Source organism: Haliotis rubra, unplaced genomic scaffold (genome assembly GCF_003918875.1).
Source record: "Haliotis rubra isolate DU_JTF1 unplaced genomic scaffold, ASM391887v1 Scf30, whole genome shotgun sequence".
Taxonomy (NCBI): domain Eukaryota; kingdom Metazoa; phylum Mollusca; class Gastropoda; order Lepetellida; family Haliotidae; genus Haliotis; species Haliotis rubra.
Window position 1 is genome coordinate 1827188 of NW_025766969.1, and position 23353 is coordinate 1850540.

Sequence of the window (23353 nt, forward strand, 5' to 3'; positions counted from 1 at the left end):
GATGTCACGGAACCAGAGAAAGTCTGAGGCTATTTACTACAGCCCGCGTGGGTACTGGAAAGGAGCTAGCGCCGTACATATGCTGGCTAAAATGGCGCAAGTACCCCCAGGTGAGGCCAAAGCATGGCTTGAAAAACAAGCCCTGTGGCAGATCTATTTACCGGCACCACGCTACTTGCCTAGAAGGAAGTTCGGTATTAACATACCCAATAGCGTTCATCAGACCGACCTCCTATTCACACCCCACGACAAGAGGTACAAGTATGCCTTAACCGTCGTGGACGTGGCCAGTCGCTACAAGGAAGCCAAACCCTTAACCACGAAAGACTCGGCCCAGGTAGCCCGCGGATTCGAAGGCATGTACAAACGCAGTCCACTGACGTGGCCCACAGAGCTGCAAGTTGACCCCGGGCGGGAGTTCATGGGTGTCGTGTCACACCTGCTAGACAAACACAATACCAAGGTCAGGCGTGGTGCTGCCGGGGCTCATCGCAGCCAAGCCATAGTTGAGAGATTCAATCGGACTTTGGCAGAGCTCTTATTCGGGCATCAGTATGTGAGAGAGATAGCCAACCCGGGGAAACAATCGACTGAATGGGTAGCGCGGCTACCTCAGGTGGTGTCAGCCATCAACCACGAAATCGACCGTCTCACCGGCAAGAAACCAGCCGACACTATCAAACTAAAATCAATAGTGGCAGAGTCGGCTGCACCATTGCGTGGGAAAGAGAAACAGATACCAGATAGGGCCCTCGTGAGGTACCTATACCAGCCAGGGGAACACGAGGGTGATAGTCGTAAGCGAGCCACCGATCCGATATGGTCAGTTAAAACTTACAACATAGATAAAGTGGACATCAAAGCCGATGAGCCGAACTTGTACTACTTGAGAGATGGGCCAGGGAGAAGGCTCGTTAGACAGGAATTATTGATCATACCGTACGGCACAATGTTACCTCCTGTCAACGCGTCATAGCGGCACAGTAGTGCCACGTGGGGTCGGGAAGTTAACTGGGGGTTCAAAAGTAGTAGACAATGGTTGGTGAGATCTAAGGGCCTAACAAAAGCCTTATTTGTGAAATAAGGCTTTGCAGAGGCTTTTGTTGGACTTGGTCCCAGACTATCATTGTATCTACTACTACTCATACCTTTACCTTTAAAAACACACAAAATATAAGTCCTTCATGTTCATGGAAATTTTATTATATTAGACACCACTTTTGATGGTATAAGGATGACTCTAACAAATATATACAGCCTCAATTCCGATAATCCTCTGTTTTATACATCTTTATTTAAGAAAATAGTAGACATGGGCAATGATTATATTGCAATATGCGGCGACTGGAATCTTGTACTTTATCCATCAATAGACCTTGAAAACTATAAGCACACTAACAATCCTCAAGCCCGTAACACAGTATTAGACAAAATCGAAGAATTGAATCTTATAGATGCTTGGAGAGAAGTAAACCCAGATATAAAGAAATACACATGGTGGAAAAGAAATCCATGACAACAGGTTAGATTGGACTTTTTCTTAATTACAGAAAACTTATTTAACATTACTTCAAAAGCCACAATCCAACCGGGCTATAAATCAGACCATTCAGCTATTACCCTTTTGTATCTACATCTAAAAACAAAGAAAAGGGCCGGGGATATTGGAAATTTAATACCTCTTTATTAAGAAAAGAAGATTACATTAAAGTAGTGTCAGACTTATTTAATGACATGAAACTTGAATACGCAGACACTAAATACACAGCCGTGGAGATAAAAGATATCGATAATGAAAGCATTAATCTCACAATCAGTGATCAACTGTTTCTAGTAACATTTTTAATGAAAGTCAGAGGAAAATCTATATTGTTTGCTTCGTTCTTGAAGAAAGACAGACAAAAAAAATCTTGAACATTTAGAAGAGAGTATCACCAGCTTAGAAGACGAAATAAGAAACGATTGTCAAAATGCCAGTGAACTGACCTTTGCTAAACTATCCAAGACCAAAATAGAACTTGAAAAATAAAAAGAAGAAGAAATAAGAGGAACCCAAGTACAAAATAGAATCCAATGGTACGAAGAAGGCGAGAAACCGACAAATTACTTCTGTAACTTAGAAAATAGAAACTATACTAATAAACTCATTTTCAGTTGTAAAGGATCAAGGCGTAGAAATAACTGATGGAAAAGAAATAATTAACGAACAGAAATTATTCTACAAAAAAATGTATAAATTTGCAGGTGAAGTAAGTCCAGGGTCCCGTTCCTCAAAGCGATCGTAGCGCTACGACAGTCGTAAGTCTATGTTAAAGTATGGGAGTTACGATCACCTTAGCGCTACGATCGCTTTGAGGAACGGGGCCCAGGAAGCAAAAGGTTATTTTGCGACCTTGTTAAACCATGTTTAAATAAAGATTTCTCTGAGGAATTAGATACAGACAAAACCATAAATGAAATTGCTGTTGCCATAAAGTCAATGAAAAATAATAAGAGGCCTGGCCTAGATGGTTTTCCTATAGAGTTTTTCAATTTTTTTGGGAAAGATCTCAAAACATGGGTTTATCATTATATATTAAGGAAACATTCAATAACAATTTCCTTAATACAACAATGAATAGAGGAGCGATTACTTGTATCCCTAAATTAAGCAAAGACCGAAGATTCCTTAAGAATTGGCGACCTATTTCTCTCTTAAACATTCAATAGTAAGCACTTGTATCACAAACAGGCTAGAAAAAACATTAAATCTACTCATCAATGAAAATCAAACAGGTTTCATTCCAGGCCAGTGCATATCAGATAACATAAGACTTCTCTACGATGTTATTTTTGAAACTAAGAGATGAAATAAAAAAGCTTTATTAATACTGATTGATTTTGAAAAAGCATTTGACACAGTGTATGAAATTCTATTTTTTGTTTCGTATAACGCTACCCCCTCTTTTTTTTTCCCCCGCCGCAACACGGAACAGGGGACTATGTATTCAGCGGCGTCCGTACGTCCGTCTGTACATCCGTCCTTACATACGTCCCGATTCTTATTAACGTGATATCTCATGAACTGTTGTACCCAATGTCTTCAAATTTGGTGACAGCCTACATTGGGGGATTACGCAGACACCAGTCTATTTGGGTGACCTTGACCTTATTTTCAAGGTCACAACACTTTCACCACTTTTCAAACTCTTATTAACGCCATATCTCTTGGACTGTTGTACCCAAGGTCTTCAAATTTGGTGACAGCCTACATTGGGGGATTCCGCAGACACCAGTTTATTTGGGTGACCTTGACCTTATCTTCAAGATCACCATGACACTTTTAACACTTTTCAAAGTCTTGTTAACACGACCAAAAATTAAAAAGTTGTAAATATAGATATTCCATTCTTTAGCGGCGGGGGACATTGCCATATCAGTGGCAAACACTTGTTCTTTTTGTTTCTATCATAAAGTACTATAATAGAGTTGTCTCCCTTCCCCTTGAGCACATGTTTGTGAACTGGAGCGAGAAGCTCAGTTGCTGTAAACAATGGCAAGCGACATTAATAAACCAGTAAGAATGATACCGCGTCTTTTTTTTAAGAAAGGAAAGTTACGAAGGGCTCTTACGAACAAAAAGTTTATTAATGGTAGTTTGTGCATGGAAACTCGCCGCGTGTTAATGAACTCTATTTATAGTAACACAACCACGAATGTTACCTCGCCCTGTCACAATCAATACAAGTTATCCGGCACCGAGGTATGAATGTCTTTTATCACATTAGTGAATGCAGAACTCTATAAAGTGGGGTTTCAGTAAACTTTTGACGTGGATGAACAGTTTTGTGCATAATGAGTGGCAGAAAACATAACGACAGTCATGCATTACCGGCACCCGATGTTCAAACCAAACATTCGACGCAAGGGATTCCACCCGTGAGATATAGTTATGATGATGATATTTCCCTTTATAGACCTCGTGTTAGTGCTTAGTCAGATACAGATTTTGCAAGTGCAAGTCTCCATGCTGATCTTGTTAAACAGTATGAGCTACTGAAGACACTCAAAGCAGCAAGCATCAAGTCTATTCCTCAGAGTAAACCTATCAAGAAATCTTGTGCTAACGCTAAATCGGATACAGGTTTTCCAAGTATCCATTCAGAACTTCATAAACTGTTTGAGCTACCAAAGTCATCTAAGCCATCAAGTGTAGAGTCTCACCCTAAAACTAAAAGGTCAGCTGGAAGTGGGTCAAGTATGGAATACAATGACAAACTAATGTTACAAGCAGAAGCAGCAAAGTTGAAAGCTTTACATGCTAAACAAAAGGCACAGGTTGATATTCAGCAAGCTACACTCCAAGCCCAACATGAAACTGATATGGCAGAGATAGAAGCCCAAGTATTGCAGAATATGGTCATAAGTTCTCAACACACAGACAATAACTCTGAAACTGACTTACCTAATAAATCTAAAGCTGTTCATGAAAGAGGTTACAGATATGGAATCACAAATCTCTGAAGCACAATCAGAAGTCAGTGAAGAAAGAAATCAAGCACAAACACAAGTGCAATTCAGAGAAGGAAAACAAGGCGAAGAAACACAGCTCCAGTGGGAAAATACACCAGTCCCAGAACAGATTACTCGTGCACTGATAAAGGTTGAAAGCGAGAAGAGACCTACAGAGAGTTGACATTCTGACATTCCTAGGTTTAATAGAAGTACTTTACAAGTTCATTGAGCAATTCCACTATCAAATACATTCAAGACCAGGAATCAATGACGCACGACGAATGGACATTCTACAATCTCACCTAGAAGGCGAAGCGAAACAGCTAGTTGAAGGTCTTGGGTACAGTGGTAGACATTATGGACTTGCAGTGAAGGAACTTAAATGCTTGTTTGGTCACAGAATGAAAATCACGAGGTTTTATCAAGAAGATAACCAACGGCCCAGTTCTCAACTCTAATGATGCCCAAGCAATGAGAAAACTCTTCATTTCACTGAGGGACTGCATAACCACACTACAGTTGCTGAACTATGAATCCAACTGGTAGAGTTGTGAGATTGTTCTTAAAGTAGCCAGACGTTTCCTGCAGACAAGATGGGCAGATGGAATGAAAATGTCAGAGTACTTGCGGCAACCCTTGATCCTACTTTGATTGACTTGCTTGATTGGATGCGAGACAGAGTTGAAGCAGATTCCAATCCATTCGCCATTTCTCAAAGAAAGCAAAGCAGACTGCAGCAGTCGAGGCATGAAGATAAACTAGACACAGTTTACAACATAAACGAAAATACTCAAAGCAAGAAAACTCCAAACTATGGAATGCCATACATCACAAAATCACCAGTAAGTCAAGTTCAACAGAACACCAACGTCAAGTCTCCTTCATATCCAGACAACAGTAAGGTGCCATATCACATGTGCTCTGAAGGTCACTATCTCCATAGGCGTCCCTTATCTACCAACAAGACAGAGAGAAAAAGACATTGTCAGAACAAACAAGTTGTGCTATAATTGCCTCAAGCCAAATCATGGTGTCGAGAAGTGCTTTTATTCCATCAGTTGTCAGGTACCTGGGTGGGAAAGATGCCATCACACAATGCTGCATCAAGAGTACAGAAAAACAGTGACAAACCATGTGACAAATAGAAAAGTAATTTCTCAAAATGACATTTCAGTCCTATTTCAGATAGTGCCGGTCCATGTTATGGGACAGACTGGAAGAATTAAAGAGACATTTGCGTTGTTGGATTCTGGTAGCGATGTAACTCTCATTCAGAGCTCATTGGCAGATGAACTGTGTTTGAAAGGGAAGAAACAAACCCCAAATATGACTACACTTAGTGGAAACTCAAAGCACAGCTTTCAAAATTGACAGATCAAGGGTGTTGCACCGGAATCCAAGACAGTTCAAGTCAAGGGCTCTAGGAGTTACAATGGAGCATTTAAATGTAAATCACAACATATTGATCCCAAGTGGAAACACATTGCTCATCTCAACTTGCCTGATGTTGATTCATCACAGGTCCAACTTCTCATAGGCCTGGATATTCCTCAAGCACACCTACAAGAAGATACTATCTCAGGCGACGGCAGACAACCTTATGCAATGAATACGCCACTCGGTTGGCTGCTGATGGGTACATCAATGTATGACAACCAGATCACACACAACACAAGCACAGGTTAACTTCATCATATCACAGGATCAGAATTTTCAGGGTCAAATAGAACACTTCTGGAAAACAGAATCATTTGGGACGAAACACAACATGGAGGAAGCCATCTTGGTTGAAGACAGAAAAGCAAGGACAATATTAGATGACACGACAACAGTAGTTGAGGGTCACTACCAAATCGACATGCTTTGGAAAAGCAACAACACTCAACTACCAAACAACTATCCCTACACACGCAAGAGATACAACCTGCTCATGAAAAAGCTTGAACGTAGTGACCAATTTGAACAAATGTACAGAAAGACCCTAAACCAGTACATTGACAAGGGTTATGCTTCCAAAGTGACTGACAGTGTATACTCTGATGATCTACACGAGGGCAATCCGCGCACATGGTACATTCCACACCATGGTGTACAAAACCAGAACAAGCCTGGTAAGGTACGTGTTGACTTCGATGCCGCTGCTTCCAATAAAGGGACCTCATTGAACGACAACTTGATGTGTGAACAGTTTCTTCGGCATATTACAGAGATTTTGCCTGTATGGCATTGTGATTGCTGCCGACATCGAAGCGATGTATCACCAAGTTAAAGTGCCCGAACATGACTCTCACAGTCTGCAATTCTTGTGGAAATCTGACAGACATGAACCAGGCCCCCCATCCTCGATAATCTCCAGGGTATACGTTACGATCACTCTCCACTATACCCTGGATGCATTCATGGCTTGGCCCGATGATTTTATTACCTCCCTTGGCTGGCTTTTTACCCAATCAGGTGTGTACACTGGGAAGTTGAGCGAACCAGGCACCTCCACAACTCACTTTTGCTTCTTAAATTATCTAACCGTTTAAACTTGCCAACACAATTGATGCAGAGGTACTCTGAAAGATGTAGAAGGAGTTCTTTCCTATATTTTATTAGAAAGTTTCAGATCTGTCAATTTGTCTGTCCCCGAAAATCTGAGTGGTACTGCAATCAAACCTTCGCGACTGCAACCACTATTGTTGTTGACACTGGCAAGCTCAGATGTAACAGCGGCTTAGCTGATTGGCTACTGTGAGAATGCGGAGCCAGCAAAGGGAGGTAATATAATTATCGGGCCAAGCTGTGGATGCATCCAGGGTATAGTGGAGAGTGATCGTAATGTATACCCTGGAGATTATCGAGGATGCAGACCCCCAGATATCTACAAAATGGGCGTCCACATATTTGGAGCAACAGATTCATCCGCTTGTACCAACTATGCCGTTATGCGAACTGCACTTGACAATGCTGACCAGTTCTCACCCGTAGTATTTCACACAGTGCTTCATGATTTGTATGTCGATGACTTATTGAAATCTGTCGAACTGCCATCTCAAGCAACTGAATTCTCAAGGAAGCTGACAACATTAATGGAGAAAGGAGGCTTCCATCTCCATAAATGGATAAGCAATTCATCAGAAGTTTTATCTTCCATTCCAGAGACAGAGAGGGCTATTAAAACATTGGATCTTGATCTGAACAAATTTCCTGTACAACGCGCACTCGGTCTCAGGTGGGACGTAAATCAAGACTGTTTTGTTTATAACACCATTCCAGGATTGATGCCAAGCACCAAGCGAAGTATCGTGAGTACAGTGTCTTCCATCTTTGATCCATGTGGCTACCTATCACCATTCACCGTGCGAGCTAAAGTCATCATTCAAGAGCTATGGAGACAGAATGTCGACTGGGATTGCAAATTACCAACAATGATACAGGGAAAGTGGGAAGAATGGTTAGATGAGCTTGCCAACCTCACATTATTCAAGCTACAGCGACATCACCAAAACTTCTCATCACAAGTCAACAACCTTCAACTCAAACCGACTTCCGATAATGCATTGTGCGGGGTAGGACGTGTTGGTGCCAGCTCCGTCTGAATCGTCTTGAATCCGAGTGATGGCAGCTACACGTAGTCAAAAGAAGCAGCTAATACACTAAATATCACTAACCTGGACAGATTTACGTCAGAAAACGAACACAGACAGAAATCTCGACCAGATAAACCGGCCGACAAAAAGGCGGGAAACGAAGACAGCATGGCAGAGGATACGGACATGAAAGTCTTTTTCACAACAGACCTCAACAAACACTTGGATAAATGAACAGAACAAAATGGACAAAATACACGGAGAACTGGAAAACACGAACACTAAACTACAAGAAATAATGACGTCAATTAGTTTCAATGCGAATTCAATTGATGAAAAACGCAAGGAGATAGAAACATTATACTCCGTGGTGGTCGAACTACGAGAAGAGATGGAAAGGAAAGATATGATATTCAAAATGTATTCCCGTAAGCAAAACTTACTTGTGTATGGAATACCGGACAACAAAAAACGCAGAGACTGGAATCCGAGAACTACTAGCGGAAATGAATTTTGAAGATTTCGACAAGATGGACTTTGTTAATATCAACCGTCTCCCCCAATTCTCGACAACAGAGCAGTCCGCCCATGTGCCACTACCTATTGTGGTAAAATGTATTCGTATAACAGACAGACAGACAGTCCGTTTTCAAAGCCATAAGCCCAAACTGACAAATGCTCTTAGAGAAGCGCATTTCAATCCGCACAGATTTGCCTGTCAAGCTGAAGAAGTACCTTGGGAAACTTGCCACACGTGCCTATCAACTTCGAAAGGAGTACGGTGTACAAACTAAGATCGTTGAAAAGGGAGTGGACATTAAACTGCTCTACAGACAGAATAAAAACTGAGTGGAAAAACATTTGGCTCGAGGAATCCCCAGTTGTCGGATAGTCTGTAAGGGAAGTGCTGACACCATGAAGACTTCGAAAAACCAAGATGATCATGTTTACATGTGTTTCACCCCAGTGACCACTGGAAAATATGGCTACCCATTAGGTTAGACGAGCACCGACGAAGAGATGCAATTCCGACCCATGATCGGACAGCGAGACTGACATCACCAAACCAAAATAGGAAGTACAATGAAGGTTCAAAGTGTTAAATTACTTTCTTTTGACGAGAGTGTGCCATATACACCTTTGTCTGGACAAAGGAGGACGGTGTCAAAACGTAACTTCGAAAAATTCCTGTTTAATATTAACTTACCCAACCACGGTTATGTGCCTATTAAGGACATGTCGAAATGTAACTGCGACGGGACTCCCGCATACATTTCTTTTAGTAAATGTCAAACTGCATTTTATAATGTGTGTTTCGCTTATACTTTGGGTTATTTTGGAAAGCCATCATTCTACCATCTATCTAGAGCTTGCCATATAGAATATCATGTAATTTTGTCATCAATAAGATCCATTATCTACTGCCTTTTACAGTAATACTTTGTGTAGAAATATGTGATGCAACAGTATTTACCCTTGACAGTTAGCTATTTGTTTTATATATATTCTGGTCCATTGGAACGCTACAGTATAGAAAGCAATATCCCTTCTTAGGCAAATATTGTAAATGTAAACGTATTACCTTTGTCAGGATAGGATATCTCTGTCCATTCAAATCGGTTGTCCAAATCCAGAAAGAGTAGCTTTAAATTAGTAACTTAATTTATGTCTAATCTATTCAAGCTTGGATGTATAGTTATTTTTGTTTGCAATTCATTGTATAAAATATGACAAAGTAATATTATCTAAAAAGTAAATTCAAATTATTCTATTTTGTTTGAATTCTTTGTATATCCTTGAAATTTTGTGTCTTGTTTTGTATTTATTAGGTTGATGAAGAAAATAGTCTTTAGTGACCTCTAAAACATTACATCTATTTCCATCAATGTGCATAAATAGTATATTTTTAAACACATGATTTGATTGTCAATATGGGAAATAATCGAATCGAAGTTCTTTTAAGAATGGTGAGATAAAATATGTAAACTATCAATTCTAATTTTAGTTGCCTTTTTGACAATCTGGCACTCATAGATAAAGGGAATATACTCGAAAGACACTCCAGTAATTTTGCTGGCAGTATTAACAATTTTGAAAAGTTTGTTTTGTTGCTAGCAGACAGACCCCCATACCAACATAAAAAGTTGTAGGTCACCACACTTTGAATAAAGGTTTAATAAAAAATGATTTTGTCTATGGCGAAGAAAACAAAGTCACTGTTGGCCTTTTTTGTAAATGTGATTGATGTGTTTGAAAACAAAAGTTTTGAATCAAAAGTAACACCAAGATATATTTGTAATGGTCCACTCTTTCAATTTTGGCATTATTAATTGTAAGAGGATGTAGAGGATCATTATTTCTCCAAAAATCAACCACCATTTCCTTAGCTTTCTTTACATTCAGAAATAGAAAATTGTCTTTACACCAAGATAGAAATTTTTCAATGCCTTGACGATAATTATGTTCAGAATCAGAAATTAGGCCAGTAACAGCGGCGTCATCTGTGAATTTCACAGTAAACACGTCATTTAATGACAAGTAACAGTCATTGGTATACAAAATGAAGAGTAAGGGTGAAAGAACACAGCCCTGTGGAGCTCCAGTAGAGGTTGAGAGAAAAGAAGATTGATAGCCATTGACACTGACATACTGAGTTCTATGTACCATGAACTCCTTAACCCATTTGATAATGTTGCTATTAAGGCCTAGATTAAATAGTTTACTCATCAAAAGGTGTGGTTGGATGGTATTGAAGGCGGAAGAAAAATCAATAAAGAGGATCCTTACATAGTCATCAGATGAGGATAAAGATGAATACATGTACATCTTATCAATATTGTTGATAAAATCATGATAGTCAAATCTGGCAGAAAACGAATTGAATTCATTAGCATATCTTGAACATCAATACACTGCTGTTTTTTGTTCATCCCAATTACAGACTTAAGTCCTTGCCAAGCATGTTTCAAATCACTTGTGGTAAACATTTTTTCAATTTTAACTTCATATTCATCTTTACATTTTGCTGTTTGACATGAAATATCCCTTTGTATTTCTTTAACTTTGTGAATATTACCTTACAAAATTACCGTTTCTTTTCATTCAATAAAGATTTAAACTCCTTTGTGGCCCACAGTTTATTATTAGGGTAAACTTTGATTGTCCTAAGAGGAAAAATAGTATAAACACAAAACTTAATGTAGTCTGTGACTGTGTTGGTTAGATCGTCCAGAGTATTACATGCTCCTTCAAAAATATCCCAATTGGTACACTCAAAACACCCTCTCAGCTGATCCAGTGACTCAGTGGTCCATGATTTAACTTGCTTGATAACAGGTTTTTCCGACTTCAGCTTCTGTTTTTAGATTGGCACAAGATGAATAGTGTTCCGATAGGCGGTTTTACTTAGGATTTGTAAGCGTCACGAATATTGCTGCAAAGAAGATCCAATTTCTTGTTTCGCCTGGATGGACACGTCACATATTGAAAATAGTGTGGAAGTACATCTTTTAAAGAACATTTATTAAAATCACCCATAATGAAGTTGGGAGCATTCAGTGAAAGTTCTTGCAATTTTTCCGTAATTGTCTGAATTGAATCAGCGGCTTTGCTTGAATATATACAAGAGTTACAAATACCTGTCCAAATTCTCTTGGTAAGTAAAATGGTCTGAATGAAACTGATAATATTTCCATGTCCTTTGTGCACAAACTTTCACGTAAGACATAGTTTTTACACCATTTTTGGTTCATTTTAACACACAGTCCCCCACCCGTTACCTTCTCCGTTATCTGAATATCTCTGTCCATGCAAATCTGTTGTCCAAATCCAGAAAGAGTAGCTTTAAATTAGTAACTTAATTTATGTCTAATCTATTCAAGCTTGGATGTATAGTTATTTTTGTTTGCAATTCATTGTATAAAATATGACAAAGTAATATTATCTAAAAAGTAAATTCAAATTATTCTATTTTGTTTGAATTCTTTGTATATCCTTGAAATTTTGTGTCTTGTTTTGTATTTATTAGGTTGATGAAGAAAATAGTCTTTAGTGACCTCTAAAACATTACATCTATTTCCATCAATGTGCATAAATAGTATATTTTTAAACTTATCCTATCGCACGGTATGTACCTCTCTTCTTCTTCTACAACCATGTGTGGAAACATGCTGTAGGCTAAGTTGAATCAAAACTTCCTGGACTCTGACCACTTGACCTCTGCCCCCACTCGGATAGCAGACCTGTTAATCATCTCAATAAGCATACCGATCGCTCAGATGATCACGTGACGTTCTGTGCCTGTCATTCTCTTTCTTGTCGCTACAGCGTGTGGACGTGTGTTGTTCTCTCAGTTAGACATTATTTGATTGTCAATATGGGAAATAATCGAATCGAAGTTCTTTTAAGAAACACAAACTGTGTGGTCAGTGCAACAGCAACTTTTCCGCTGCTGATTCACACTTTGTGTGTGGATTGTATAGGCTGTTGTAGTTGGTCACATCGGTGTTCTGTTTGTTCACACTTGAATGATGATGTTTTTTCTGAATATCGACGGGTTGCATCTAGACATAGATCAGACAGAGATTGGCTTACAACTGCTGAAGGCCCTTCAACTTTTAAGTGTGCTAAATCAGAACGCTGTTCGATGAGAGCAGTTCGTCGATCTAATCTCCATTCCCAGACGAAGATTTTTTAGAGGTGGCCTCAGACTCCTACTTGAGCGAGTATCTCCGTCGTCTCTTTCGTCGTCAACATCTAGTCCCGTCTCCAGACAAGTTTTATCTCCTCCGAGAGTGGTAGTGCTAACAACCTCTGTTGCACAGTCTCGGCCTTCTACCTTGGCAGGTGGTTGTTTCCAGTGCGCCGCTTTGGTTGAGTGCTCCACCCCCTCTGCTATGGTGGGTGCGCTTGGTGAAAGCGTTCACTCTCCTGTGGCGAGTGCAGTCAGTTCGGTGCTTTCAACCACAGGGATCAGTTCGGTGCTTCAACCTATGCGCTGCTTGCTTCCAATGTGGCACTTTGTTCCAGTTTGCCGCTCTCATATCTTTCTGTGGTGACGTCAGGCATGAGGGCAGTATCCAGTGCGGCGCTTTCAACACCTTTCCCGTACCTTGCACCACCTGTCTCTGAACCACCGACGAGTTCCAGTACTCCACTTACCACCAGAGCGGCACTTGCTGTCCAGTCATCACTTTGTACCAATGCGTCACTCTCACAAGGGAAGAAGAGTTCAGTTCACCGCTCTCGTTCGGTCCAACTCATTAGCCCTGTGTGGCGCATTCAATTGGATCAACACTTCAGCCCAGTGTGCCTTTTCGATTAGATCAACGCTTCAGACCAGTGTTCAGTTTTCGATTGGAACAACGATTCAACGTAGCGAACTGTTTTTTTATTGGAACACCTATCAGTCCAGTACACCATTACTAGTGAACTGTTTTTTTTATTGGAACACCTTTCAGTCCAGTACACCATTACTGTATGGTACGACGTTTGAGACAAATGCACTCAGCGCTTTAGAAGCAGATCACTTGACCGAACCAGATCACAGTACCAAATCACATCACCTAATCCATCCAGAGCGCCGCTTTCTTATGTATCAACGCTTCCATCCAGAGCGCCTCTTTCTTATGTATCGACGCTTCCATCCAGAGCACCGCTTCCAGTTAGTGCATCGTTTCGGCTGGTTGTATAGAGGTTATGTCAGTAGCGCAGGCCTCTACATTACGGCGGTGATTGATGATCCCGGATTTTTAAGATTCCTCCGTCATCTACCATCCGATCTTCACCTTTGATGAATGATTCGATTCACCGAATCTCCCCTTCGACGTAGATATCAGCTCTGCAATCACCCGGTTTAACATATTGTCCAGAAACTTGACGATGATGTGAAAGGAAGGGTGCTGAGGTTGATGAAACAGACCATGAAACGCCTTAACCACTAGGCTACCCCACCGCCCCTCTGTATACAGTAACAAGACTCAGTGAAGTATCGTACAATATTCCTGAATGTCAAGCTGGTCTATTTATGCACAATTTCTGCATGTGGTACCAGCAGTGATGTTTGGTCAAGTAGCTAGCGTCACTTTACCCAGATTTTATGGGTTGGGACTCGCCTGGTTGATTGACATCCACGTTGTCCGGTTTTTGTCATTATTGCATTGTGGGTAGCATTTGCAATGGCGGCCTACTGTTTGTTTACCGGAGACTTTTGATGATACAGTGACTATAAAGTACCCTGACAGACTTGTCTTGGTCCCACAAAGCGGATACCTATCCCAGCCTTTAATTGCCAGTGATGATGAACGGTGCCATTCCCGGTAGGAGTGATTATGTCGAGTTTCATCAGTCATCCGAGAGAAGCAGTTTACCGAGGGTGTCAGACAGAATCGCTCGAGAACGCTTTCACTTGGCTAGGGTTACTCGGTTTTTAGCTTAAGCCCTCAATTCAGAGGTCACTGCAGCTATGTCTGGACTGTCCGCAAGCATCGATTTTACTACCTTCCTTTCCCTTACGAACGTTCCTGGGGTCACTGGTCTTTTTACCTCTGCCATACCATCAACTTTACGAATGTTCTGGTAGATTGACAATCCCATGCTTCGCATCTACTAACTTTTCACTCCATCTGGCGGACCAACACTTCGTTTAGTGAACCCGTACGTTCCTGCGATCACTGATTATACAGCCTGCATCACTATGTGTACAATGTGAACATTCCTGTAGATTGACTTGACATGCCACGAACCTACTACATTCAGCACTTCTTCAGTACTATCATGCTGGCTTGACTAATCAAATGTATCCTATCTCAGGAGAGATTCCTTCTTCAGTGGCAGTAGTTGCTAGGCCTTCTGATATCAGCTCAAGCCCCAACTTACAGAGGCCATCTCCTACTTCAGCCGATACAGCAAGTTCTACGCCCGTATCTCGAGGCCGTCAACTGAACCCAAAGGAACTGAGTCGCCTTCCAGAACTGCTTCATCCAGTCCTTCAGTGATGGCTCGACGAACTGAATGTCTGCGATGGAGTTTCTATGGTACCTCTAGCACTTTCGCAACCCAAGATTCTTCGTCAGGTACAAGACCTTTTTCTGTTGACATCAGCTCAAGGGGATAGCTTCAACTACGGCCTCTCCAATTTTTTCTGTGTCCGCACATCAGGATCGCCGACCCTCACGCATTGATCTTTCTTTCTCCAGTGCTCCATCACCATCTCCAGTGGTGTTTGGACGTGTTGAATGTTTACGGCAAAGTCTCTTTAAGGCTGTTTGCTCCAGTACATCACCTGTACGTATACGCCTCTCTACACGGGTGGGGAGCTCACTTTCTCGATGAGCAGGTGGCAGGGCTGTGGTCTCCCGCAGACTGCGCATGTCACATCAACGTTTTGGAGCTCAGGGCAGTGATTCTTGCAGTTACTCATTGAATCAACCTAGCTTTTGATTCGATCGGACTATGCTGCAGTCGTGTGGCACATTAATCGAATGGGATCCATGGGGTCTCCTCAGCTTCTTCAGTGGACACAACAGTTTTTGCACTTAGTGGACTCTCTCATCATCATCGTCCAGGCCAATCACATCTCAAGGGTGAAGTACGTCATTGCAGATTCTTTGTCCCGTCCATTTCGACCATACCCGATGGAGTGGAAACTGCATCCGCATGTTCCAGACTTTGTGCCTTCCGATGTTTAACTTGACAGTGGATCTGTTTGCTACCCACTTCCATCACCAGCTTCCAATATTTGTGTCCCGGATCCTTTGGCCTGGGAACACGACGCTCTAGCCATCCCCTGGAGACCGCCTCCGTGGTGTAGTGGTTAGAGCTTCCGCCCGGAGAGCAGAAGGTCGCGGGTTTGATCCCCGACCGAGTCATACCAAAAGACATTAAAATATGGTACTTGTTGGTCCCTGCCTGGCTCTCGGCATTAATGGGTACAACAAGGACTGGTCGGCTCGGAGTCAGTATAATGTTTCTGAGTGGGGTATTCATGCTTCACTGCGGCATGGTATCTTAGTGGGCTAGCACTATAAAACCAGCGTAAGTCTGGGCTAGTACAAGCAGCCGCATATACACATACACACGCATGCACGTCGTCATATGAGTGAAATATTCTCAAGCACGACGTAAAAACTAAATTTCACCTCACCTCACCATCCCCTGGGATGACTTGAATGCGTAAGCGTTTTCACCAGTGGCGCTCCTTCCCCGCGTACTGCTCAAGTTACGCACAACGCAGAGGATGACACTGTTTGGGTCGCACCCTTTTGGCCTGTCAGAAGTTTGTTCCTAGACCTGCAAGACTTGACCGACCCATTCCAGTACCACTTCCCGATCATGCCGATCTTCTGGTTCATCTTCACTCCGATCAGCTGCATTGGTCTCCGCTCACACTTAATCTTCACGCCTGGTGCATTTACATGAATAGCTAACTGCAAAGAGATATTCCAAGCGAGTCACTACGGCGATTACCACGGCGCACCAAACTTCTAGCAGGCCACTTTATGATGACTATGGAAGGATTTTGAAGTGTACAGCAAGACGAAGGGTAATATATCTCCTACCACAGTATCGACCTCAGATGGTCGCGGAGTACCCCCAGCATCCTAGAACTTCCAAGGAATTGAAGTGTTCTAAATTGTCTACATGCCTGGCCATGCGTAACACAGTTATTGCGCCGGCTACGGGTGCAAAGGTGTCAAATGTCCCTGAGCTCCAGTCTCTCCTTAGATCTTACAAGTTGCTGATCAATCCCGGAAGTTCCGGCCACCAGCTTTCAACCTTTCCGTGGTTTTTAATCATCTCACGTCAGAGAGTATGAACCTCTAGCAGAGAAGGATTTCAAGCATGTCACGTTTAAGACTTTCTTCCTCCTGGCTCTTGCGACTGCTGCCTGCATCTCCGAGCTTTATGCACTGGATGTCACCCGGTTGTGCATCGAGAGGACCAGACATGCCGAAGCCCTCCCTGGTTTGAGGTGGGATCTCGTCACTGAAACCAGTTGCCTGGACAGCCGGACAGACTATTCAACTTCCCGCCGCTGTCTAATATTCTGGGCCTTGACGACACCAAGGATCTCTCCCTATGTCCTGTCCGGACTTTACGGGTCTTTTAACTGCCTCCAAGGACCGTCGTAGGTTATGCAAGAGACTGTTTATTTCTCTGTCATCTGCCTCATCTACAGAAGTCACTCATACTACACTGGACACGGTCTTCGTCTCACCCTACCTCCGGGATCTGTCTGTTACTGACGTGGAATGTCTTCACCAACTGGGTCCATTGGTTTTGGCGCAGCAGTTGTTGTCGGCTCACAAACGCAGATAAGATGCAGTTCCTACCTTCATGTAGGTTTTGCATTCTCTATATCATGAAAGATATCGGTCCTATCTTTCTTATTGGTATGGATTATATTTGGGCATAGACCACCACACCTAGGGAGCCAGGGCGTGTCTGCACTGTCATAGATATTACTCGATAGACTGAGAGGCCAGTCTTGTGCTACATGCAGGGGTGGTCTACACTCCGCTTACTGACCTCTACTCTCTGAGCAATTACGTCAGTGAAGTGTAGATTTCCGATTACCTGCGTGGTTTTCTTTCTTCCTTTGGTATGTTAGGGGGATTGATACTGAACGTTAAACCAGTTGAGCAACCGGGCTATTCCCTCTTTCACCGCCTTCCAGCGTGTATCTGTGGGGGGTATTTTCGAAGCAGGGACTGTCCAGATTAAGGTCTTTGGCTTTAATTCACTGGTGTCACTTGATAAATCGCGGGGAGGCGGGGTCCACTTGCCAAACTGCGTCCTTTTGCTTGTCAAAAACCACATTAATTCGGGACCGCCCACTCCCTTGAGTTTTTGTGCTGTGTAAGCTAAGGGGTTATCAGAAGCAACCCATCACAAGTTCGGAGTTAGCATATCGGGAGTTGGTGCTTTCTCCTGGCCTCCTTGTGTTATGCGACCTCACGGTTGTAGAGCTGACACAGGGTAATCTGCAGCCCACCAGCCAACCGTGGGATAATGCATACCGTGAGATAGGATAAATTTAAAAATTTGGAAATTTTATTGTAAATTGTATATTTATATACTTATCCTATCTCACGCGATGGATACCCACCCAACCTGCCCCACATCACAGATTACTGGATGCTCCAAGACAAGAATGACAGGCACAGAATGTCACGTGATCTGAGCGATCAGCATGCTTATTGAGATGATTGACAGGTCTGCTATCAGAGTGGGGGCAGAGGTCAGGTGGTCAGAGTCCAGGAAGTTTTGATTCAACTTAGACTACAGCACGTTTCCACACATGGTCGTAGAAGAAGAGAGGTGCATACCGTGAGATAGGATAAGTATATAAAGATACAATTTATAATAAAATTTCCAATTTAGAATCCACTCCCAACGAAGACTACCAAACACTTACCTCTGTAAAAACATCTCATAATCCCCTTTCTCGCCCACATGTGTAAATAAACAATAATGATTAATAATTGCTATCAAAACACTCTCAATACTTCCTGTGATCAACACTAAAGGTAATAAATGCTGATCTTTGCTGAGTACTTCTAAATTTGTTGAAATAATACGTATATTGCGATGAAAAAGGTAAGGATGAACATGTGTGTCACTCACTAAATAAGAGGTGCTTTCTGTTGACGCGTTAATGTCTACTAATGCCTACAGGGAAAAATAGCTACAGGGAATAATAGCTACAAAGTTTGTTGTGACAGCGATATGCTTACCTTCACACATGTGGACTGTTCCAATTAGTATGCACTAATGCCTACAATGAGATTAGGGGAATAAAGAGTAAGTCCAGTTATGTTTTGAAAACTTACATGCATTTAATTTTAGAAGAACCTTTTCACTCGAGAGCGAAACTAAAGATTAGAATGAGTGAGAATATTCAAAGTGAGAAGGAAATGTATTGCTATAAAATGCTTGTAACCAAACTTTTAGTTGCAAATCATGGCAAGTTTGCGCCTTGAGCATGCTGCAAGCATGGAAATGATTGCATGATAAGTGTGCACAATTATTATTAAATCCAAAATTATTTTCACAATAGTGTGAAATAGGTTACAGAATTGGTGTACGAAAAATGAATGAAAACAAAAAATGAACACTAATGAATGACGAATAAATGGTTCATCAACATAGAAAGTCTTTGTTTTGTATTTACTGTAGGCAAAAGTGCACACTCAAATGAGACATACCACTTTAAAGAAAGGTTGAAAGCAGTAAAATTGAAAACCATTGGTGCGTAGAGTTGTTTATAGACTGTAGGCGTTATTCCCTGTAGGCATTAGTAAACTCCGCCGTTGATGCACATGTGTCTCTCTCTGTGAGAAACTGCTAATTACCCGACACATATACGTGTCACTCACTGTGAGGAGCTAATTAATTTGTCACACATATGCATCTCACGGCCTTAATGAGTTAAGGGAAATGAACTTCTAAGCAGTAGTGTGTGTCATCTCAAATCTGACTTTGATTACATTTGGCGTGTGAACTTATCACTTAGACTTTAGTCTTGAGTTTTGGTAAAGAACAGTTATTGACAAGAATTAATTACAGTAAAAACAGAAAGATTAACCTCTGATGTCTGATCGGTTCATTCTCAGGACGTGGACAACCTGAAATTTTGCATTCGCAGGACATGGACAGACGGTGCACATTTGATGTCGTCTGTTGTTTTTGTAAGGGACTAACTGATCGGGAAGTGTTAAAATGTGAACTTTATCCGGAACTAACTCTATTCACTCTGGTAAGCATGTGACTATGATAGGTGAGTGAGTTCACTCAGAAATTGTTTCATTTAAACATATTTTTATTCCTGAAGAATCTGGTTTGGTAAACGAGCAGAACTTTGCTTATATCTATACCTCACCAGCACATACATCATTTAAACAAAATACACAAGAACTGGATACACAAAACGACAAATTAAATCATATATGTGCATTGTAGGTGCTTATAAACCTTGAGCCTGCAGTTACACTTCATTGATTGTTTACATATATTAGTCTAGAATAATTTATCAAATCGTTTAGACTTAAAGATGTATTGATGCAGGGACTCTATTATGTTCTTATTGACATCGTTGTTTGCCGGAGGTATTCCGTATAACACAGTTTGGAGATTGTGGTCATTTACATAGAAGTAGGTATTATTTCTAATAGCAGTGTATAACTTATATGTAAAAAGATAATGAACAGTATCTTCATTGTGGTATTCTCAAGCGCATTCAGGGTTGTTAGAAATGTGTGTATTTACTTTATCTGCATTCAATCAGCCGATAAAGCCGAGCTTAAGTCGACAGTGTACAATCTGACAGAATCGACTGCCATAATTCAGATCTAGATAATTCTTTGATTCATCATTTTTAAGCAGAGATTTGAATTCACCGATTGAATTAGCGAATATGAAATTATCAGGTAATTAATTCCAAATCTTAATTGTGTCAGGTAGGAACGATTGTTCATATATTTTCGTCCTACAATTTATTGTTTGCAGCTTAGATTTATTACGGAGATTATATTGATTGTATTCAGAGACAAAGTTAGGAACAAGGTCACAGAGGTAGTCAGACTGGACCGTGGGGACATCAGCATCATTGTGTTTGCTGACACAGTGTTTTTTTTATTAAAATTGAAAAAAAAGAAACTTGTTTCGTTTCCTTATAATTTCACAATCTAGTATTGCCCAAAGTCTTGCAATCACACACTCTGTCTATTGTCTGGCGTTAATTAGCTCAGTAACCCATTCGCACAAAGTGGACACTTTTTTCTGGACTTTGTTTTTACACGACACAGGGTGTCCACGTTCCGAGAATACCCCATCTGATCTATTTGTCCTTTGGATATATTTTAAACTATTCAATTTTCATTCTCCCACTTGATTATCAAAGAGTTATTTCTCTTGATGAAAATGCAAGAGTTTAAATATTGTGTATTTGAATATTTGTTTTTGCAGAAATCAACACTAGACAAGTGAATGGAGTGCCCTTTCCAGTTGTGTATGGAGTAGGTGAGTGAGGAATATTGCTGAGTATGACATTAAACAGCTAACTAACATATGTAAAAATACATGTGCGAGCAGCATATGTCAGGGAAGTCATAGTTCATTTATTCCAAAGGTAATTTTCTTAGATTTAAGAATATCATTTGAGACATTAATCTCAAAGCAGAAAAATCTTTGTTCAAAATGTTGTGGCCTTAGCTGGAAAAGGTTCAAAGTTCACTGTGATTTACATATGAATTTAAACATATCTCTATCTTAAAGAACAAATAAACTTTTTTTTTTTACTCTTTTAACTATTACATATGAAAGATGTGTGGTCAGTCTTATGCGGAACATCAAATTCATTCTTTAAAAACTTGTGGTTAATTAGTACAGAGCGATTAAAAGTTGCCAAAAAGTCGCCTGCTTCACTCTCACCCGCCAACGAAACCACAGACAGGTTATGTAACTCTGTCGCCAGAGCACTGCAGTGACGTCATATGAGGAAGGCTTTTCAGTTAGTTGTATAGAAAGTGTGTAGCAAGCTCGTCATTTTGATGGTTTCTCGACATCAACAAAGACATGCCAAATCGTTGCGTTGTCGTCAATTGCTCCTAGAGGTCGGGCGATGGTGTCCCCATGCACAGATTTCCACAGGACCCCCGCAGTTTGTGCAAAATGGGTTATGTTTGTAAGTGCGAAGCGAGCGTGTGTGGAAGCCTGAAACGATATCTTACTTGTGTTCAGATCGCTTCACAGAAGTTAAAGAATCAAAACTACTTACTAGTCGTAGTAAAATATGTGTATGATTGATGACCATAAAGATTTTCAATGACACAACTTGTAACATAACGATTTCTTCCTCGGAAGCGAGGTCGAAGTAACAATAATACTGTAAGTAGTATTATATTGACACCCACCTCGCTTCCACGAGAGAAATTGTTATGTTATACGCTATGTCATGCAAAATCCTATTGGCCATCAATCAAATACATATTTTACTACCAGTAGAAAGTAGTTTTGATTTTGTAACTCTGTGAAAACAAACCTAAATAGCATTTATACTCAGACTGGCAGATGTTCGCGACAGGGCGCCGCCATTTTTTAAAATCGTGATGTCACGGGCTCAAGTCTGTTAGAATTAATGAGATTATGGTTTGTTTTCATCAAGTAAAAAATCAAAACTACTTTCTACTCGTAGTTAAATATGTTTTTGAATCATAACCAAAAGCATTTTGCATGACACAACTTATAACATAACGATTTCTTCCATGGAAGCGAGGTGGGGGGTCGAAGTGACAATACTGCGCAATAAATTTCTTGCTACATTCACGTGGTTAACGTCCACTCACCAGTATGTAGATACTAGTCAATGTACGTCTTTATATTTGGTCTTATGATCCTAATTAGTTTATTATCATACTTGTATGCATTTTGAAACTAAATAAAAAGCAGACGATCTGCTGATACTTATAGTGCATTTATAACAGGACTGTAATATCTAGACATTTTATAGTTTGCCAATGTGAATCATAATTCGCACACACGCCCTAGTGTATGTCTCATTACACTTCACGGCGAAGACAGCGATTCTGTTGAATGCTACGACAAATGAATAAAAACAAAATGCAAATATTAAAATTAAAACAGATTAAATTTATAGGAACAATGTCAGGCTATTACCTTGTTCGAGGAATGTATCCATCAATATCCACAAAAACGAGTGATATGCCATTCATCTGCAGCTGTTCCAAGTAATGTGTCTTTTAATTGTCTAGTATTACGAGTAGTATATACAATGATAGTCCGAGATCACTTCCAAGAAAGGTCGCTGTAAAGCTTTATTTCATAAATAAAGCTTTTGTCAGGCCCTTAGATCTCGCCGCCATTGTATATACTACTTTTGAATCCTCAGTTAACTTCCCGGTCACTATGACCGCGAACTAGCACTTTCCTCATCATGTGATAGCTCTATGTCGTGTTGACAGGATACCATTAAGATTACTAGTCAAGGTAAGTGTTAAATATTTTGCTTGGGGGGTAACATTGTGCCGTATGGTATGACCAATCATTCCTCTCTGACGAAACCTCTCCCTGGCCCATCTTTCAAGTAGTACAAGTTCGGCTCGTCGGCTTTGATGTCTACTTTATCTATGTTGTAAGTTTTGACTGACCATATCAGATCGATGGCTCGTTTCCGAGTGTCCCCTTCGTGTTCCCCCGGCTGGTAGAGGTACCTCACGAGGGCCCTATCGGGTATCTGTTTCTCCTTCCCACGCGATGGTGCAGCC

The 23353-nt window shown here is 40.9% G+C and overlaps 1 protein-coding gene across 1 annotated transcript in view; it reads left to right on the top strand.

The window, feature by feature from the left end:
• Nucleotides 1-23353, top strand: part of LOC124282570 (protein N-terminal asparagine amidohydrolase-like) — a 655781-nt gene that overhangs the window by 490344 nt on the left and 142084 nt on the right. Inside the window, exon 8 of the mRNA XM_046718580.1 lies at nt 21036-21089. Within this exon, the coding sequence (XP_046574536.1) occupies nt 21036-21089 (54 nt within the window). The remainder of the gene's footprint in view (nt 1-21035; nt 21090-23353) is intronic.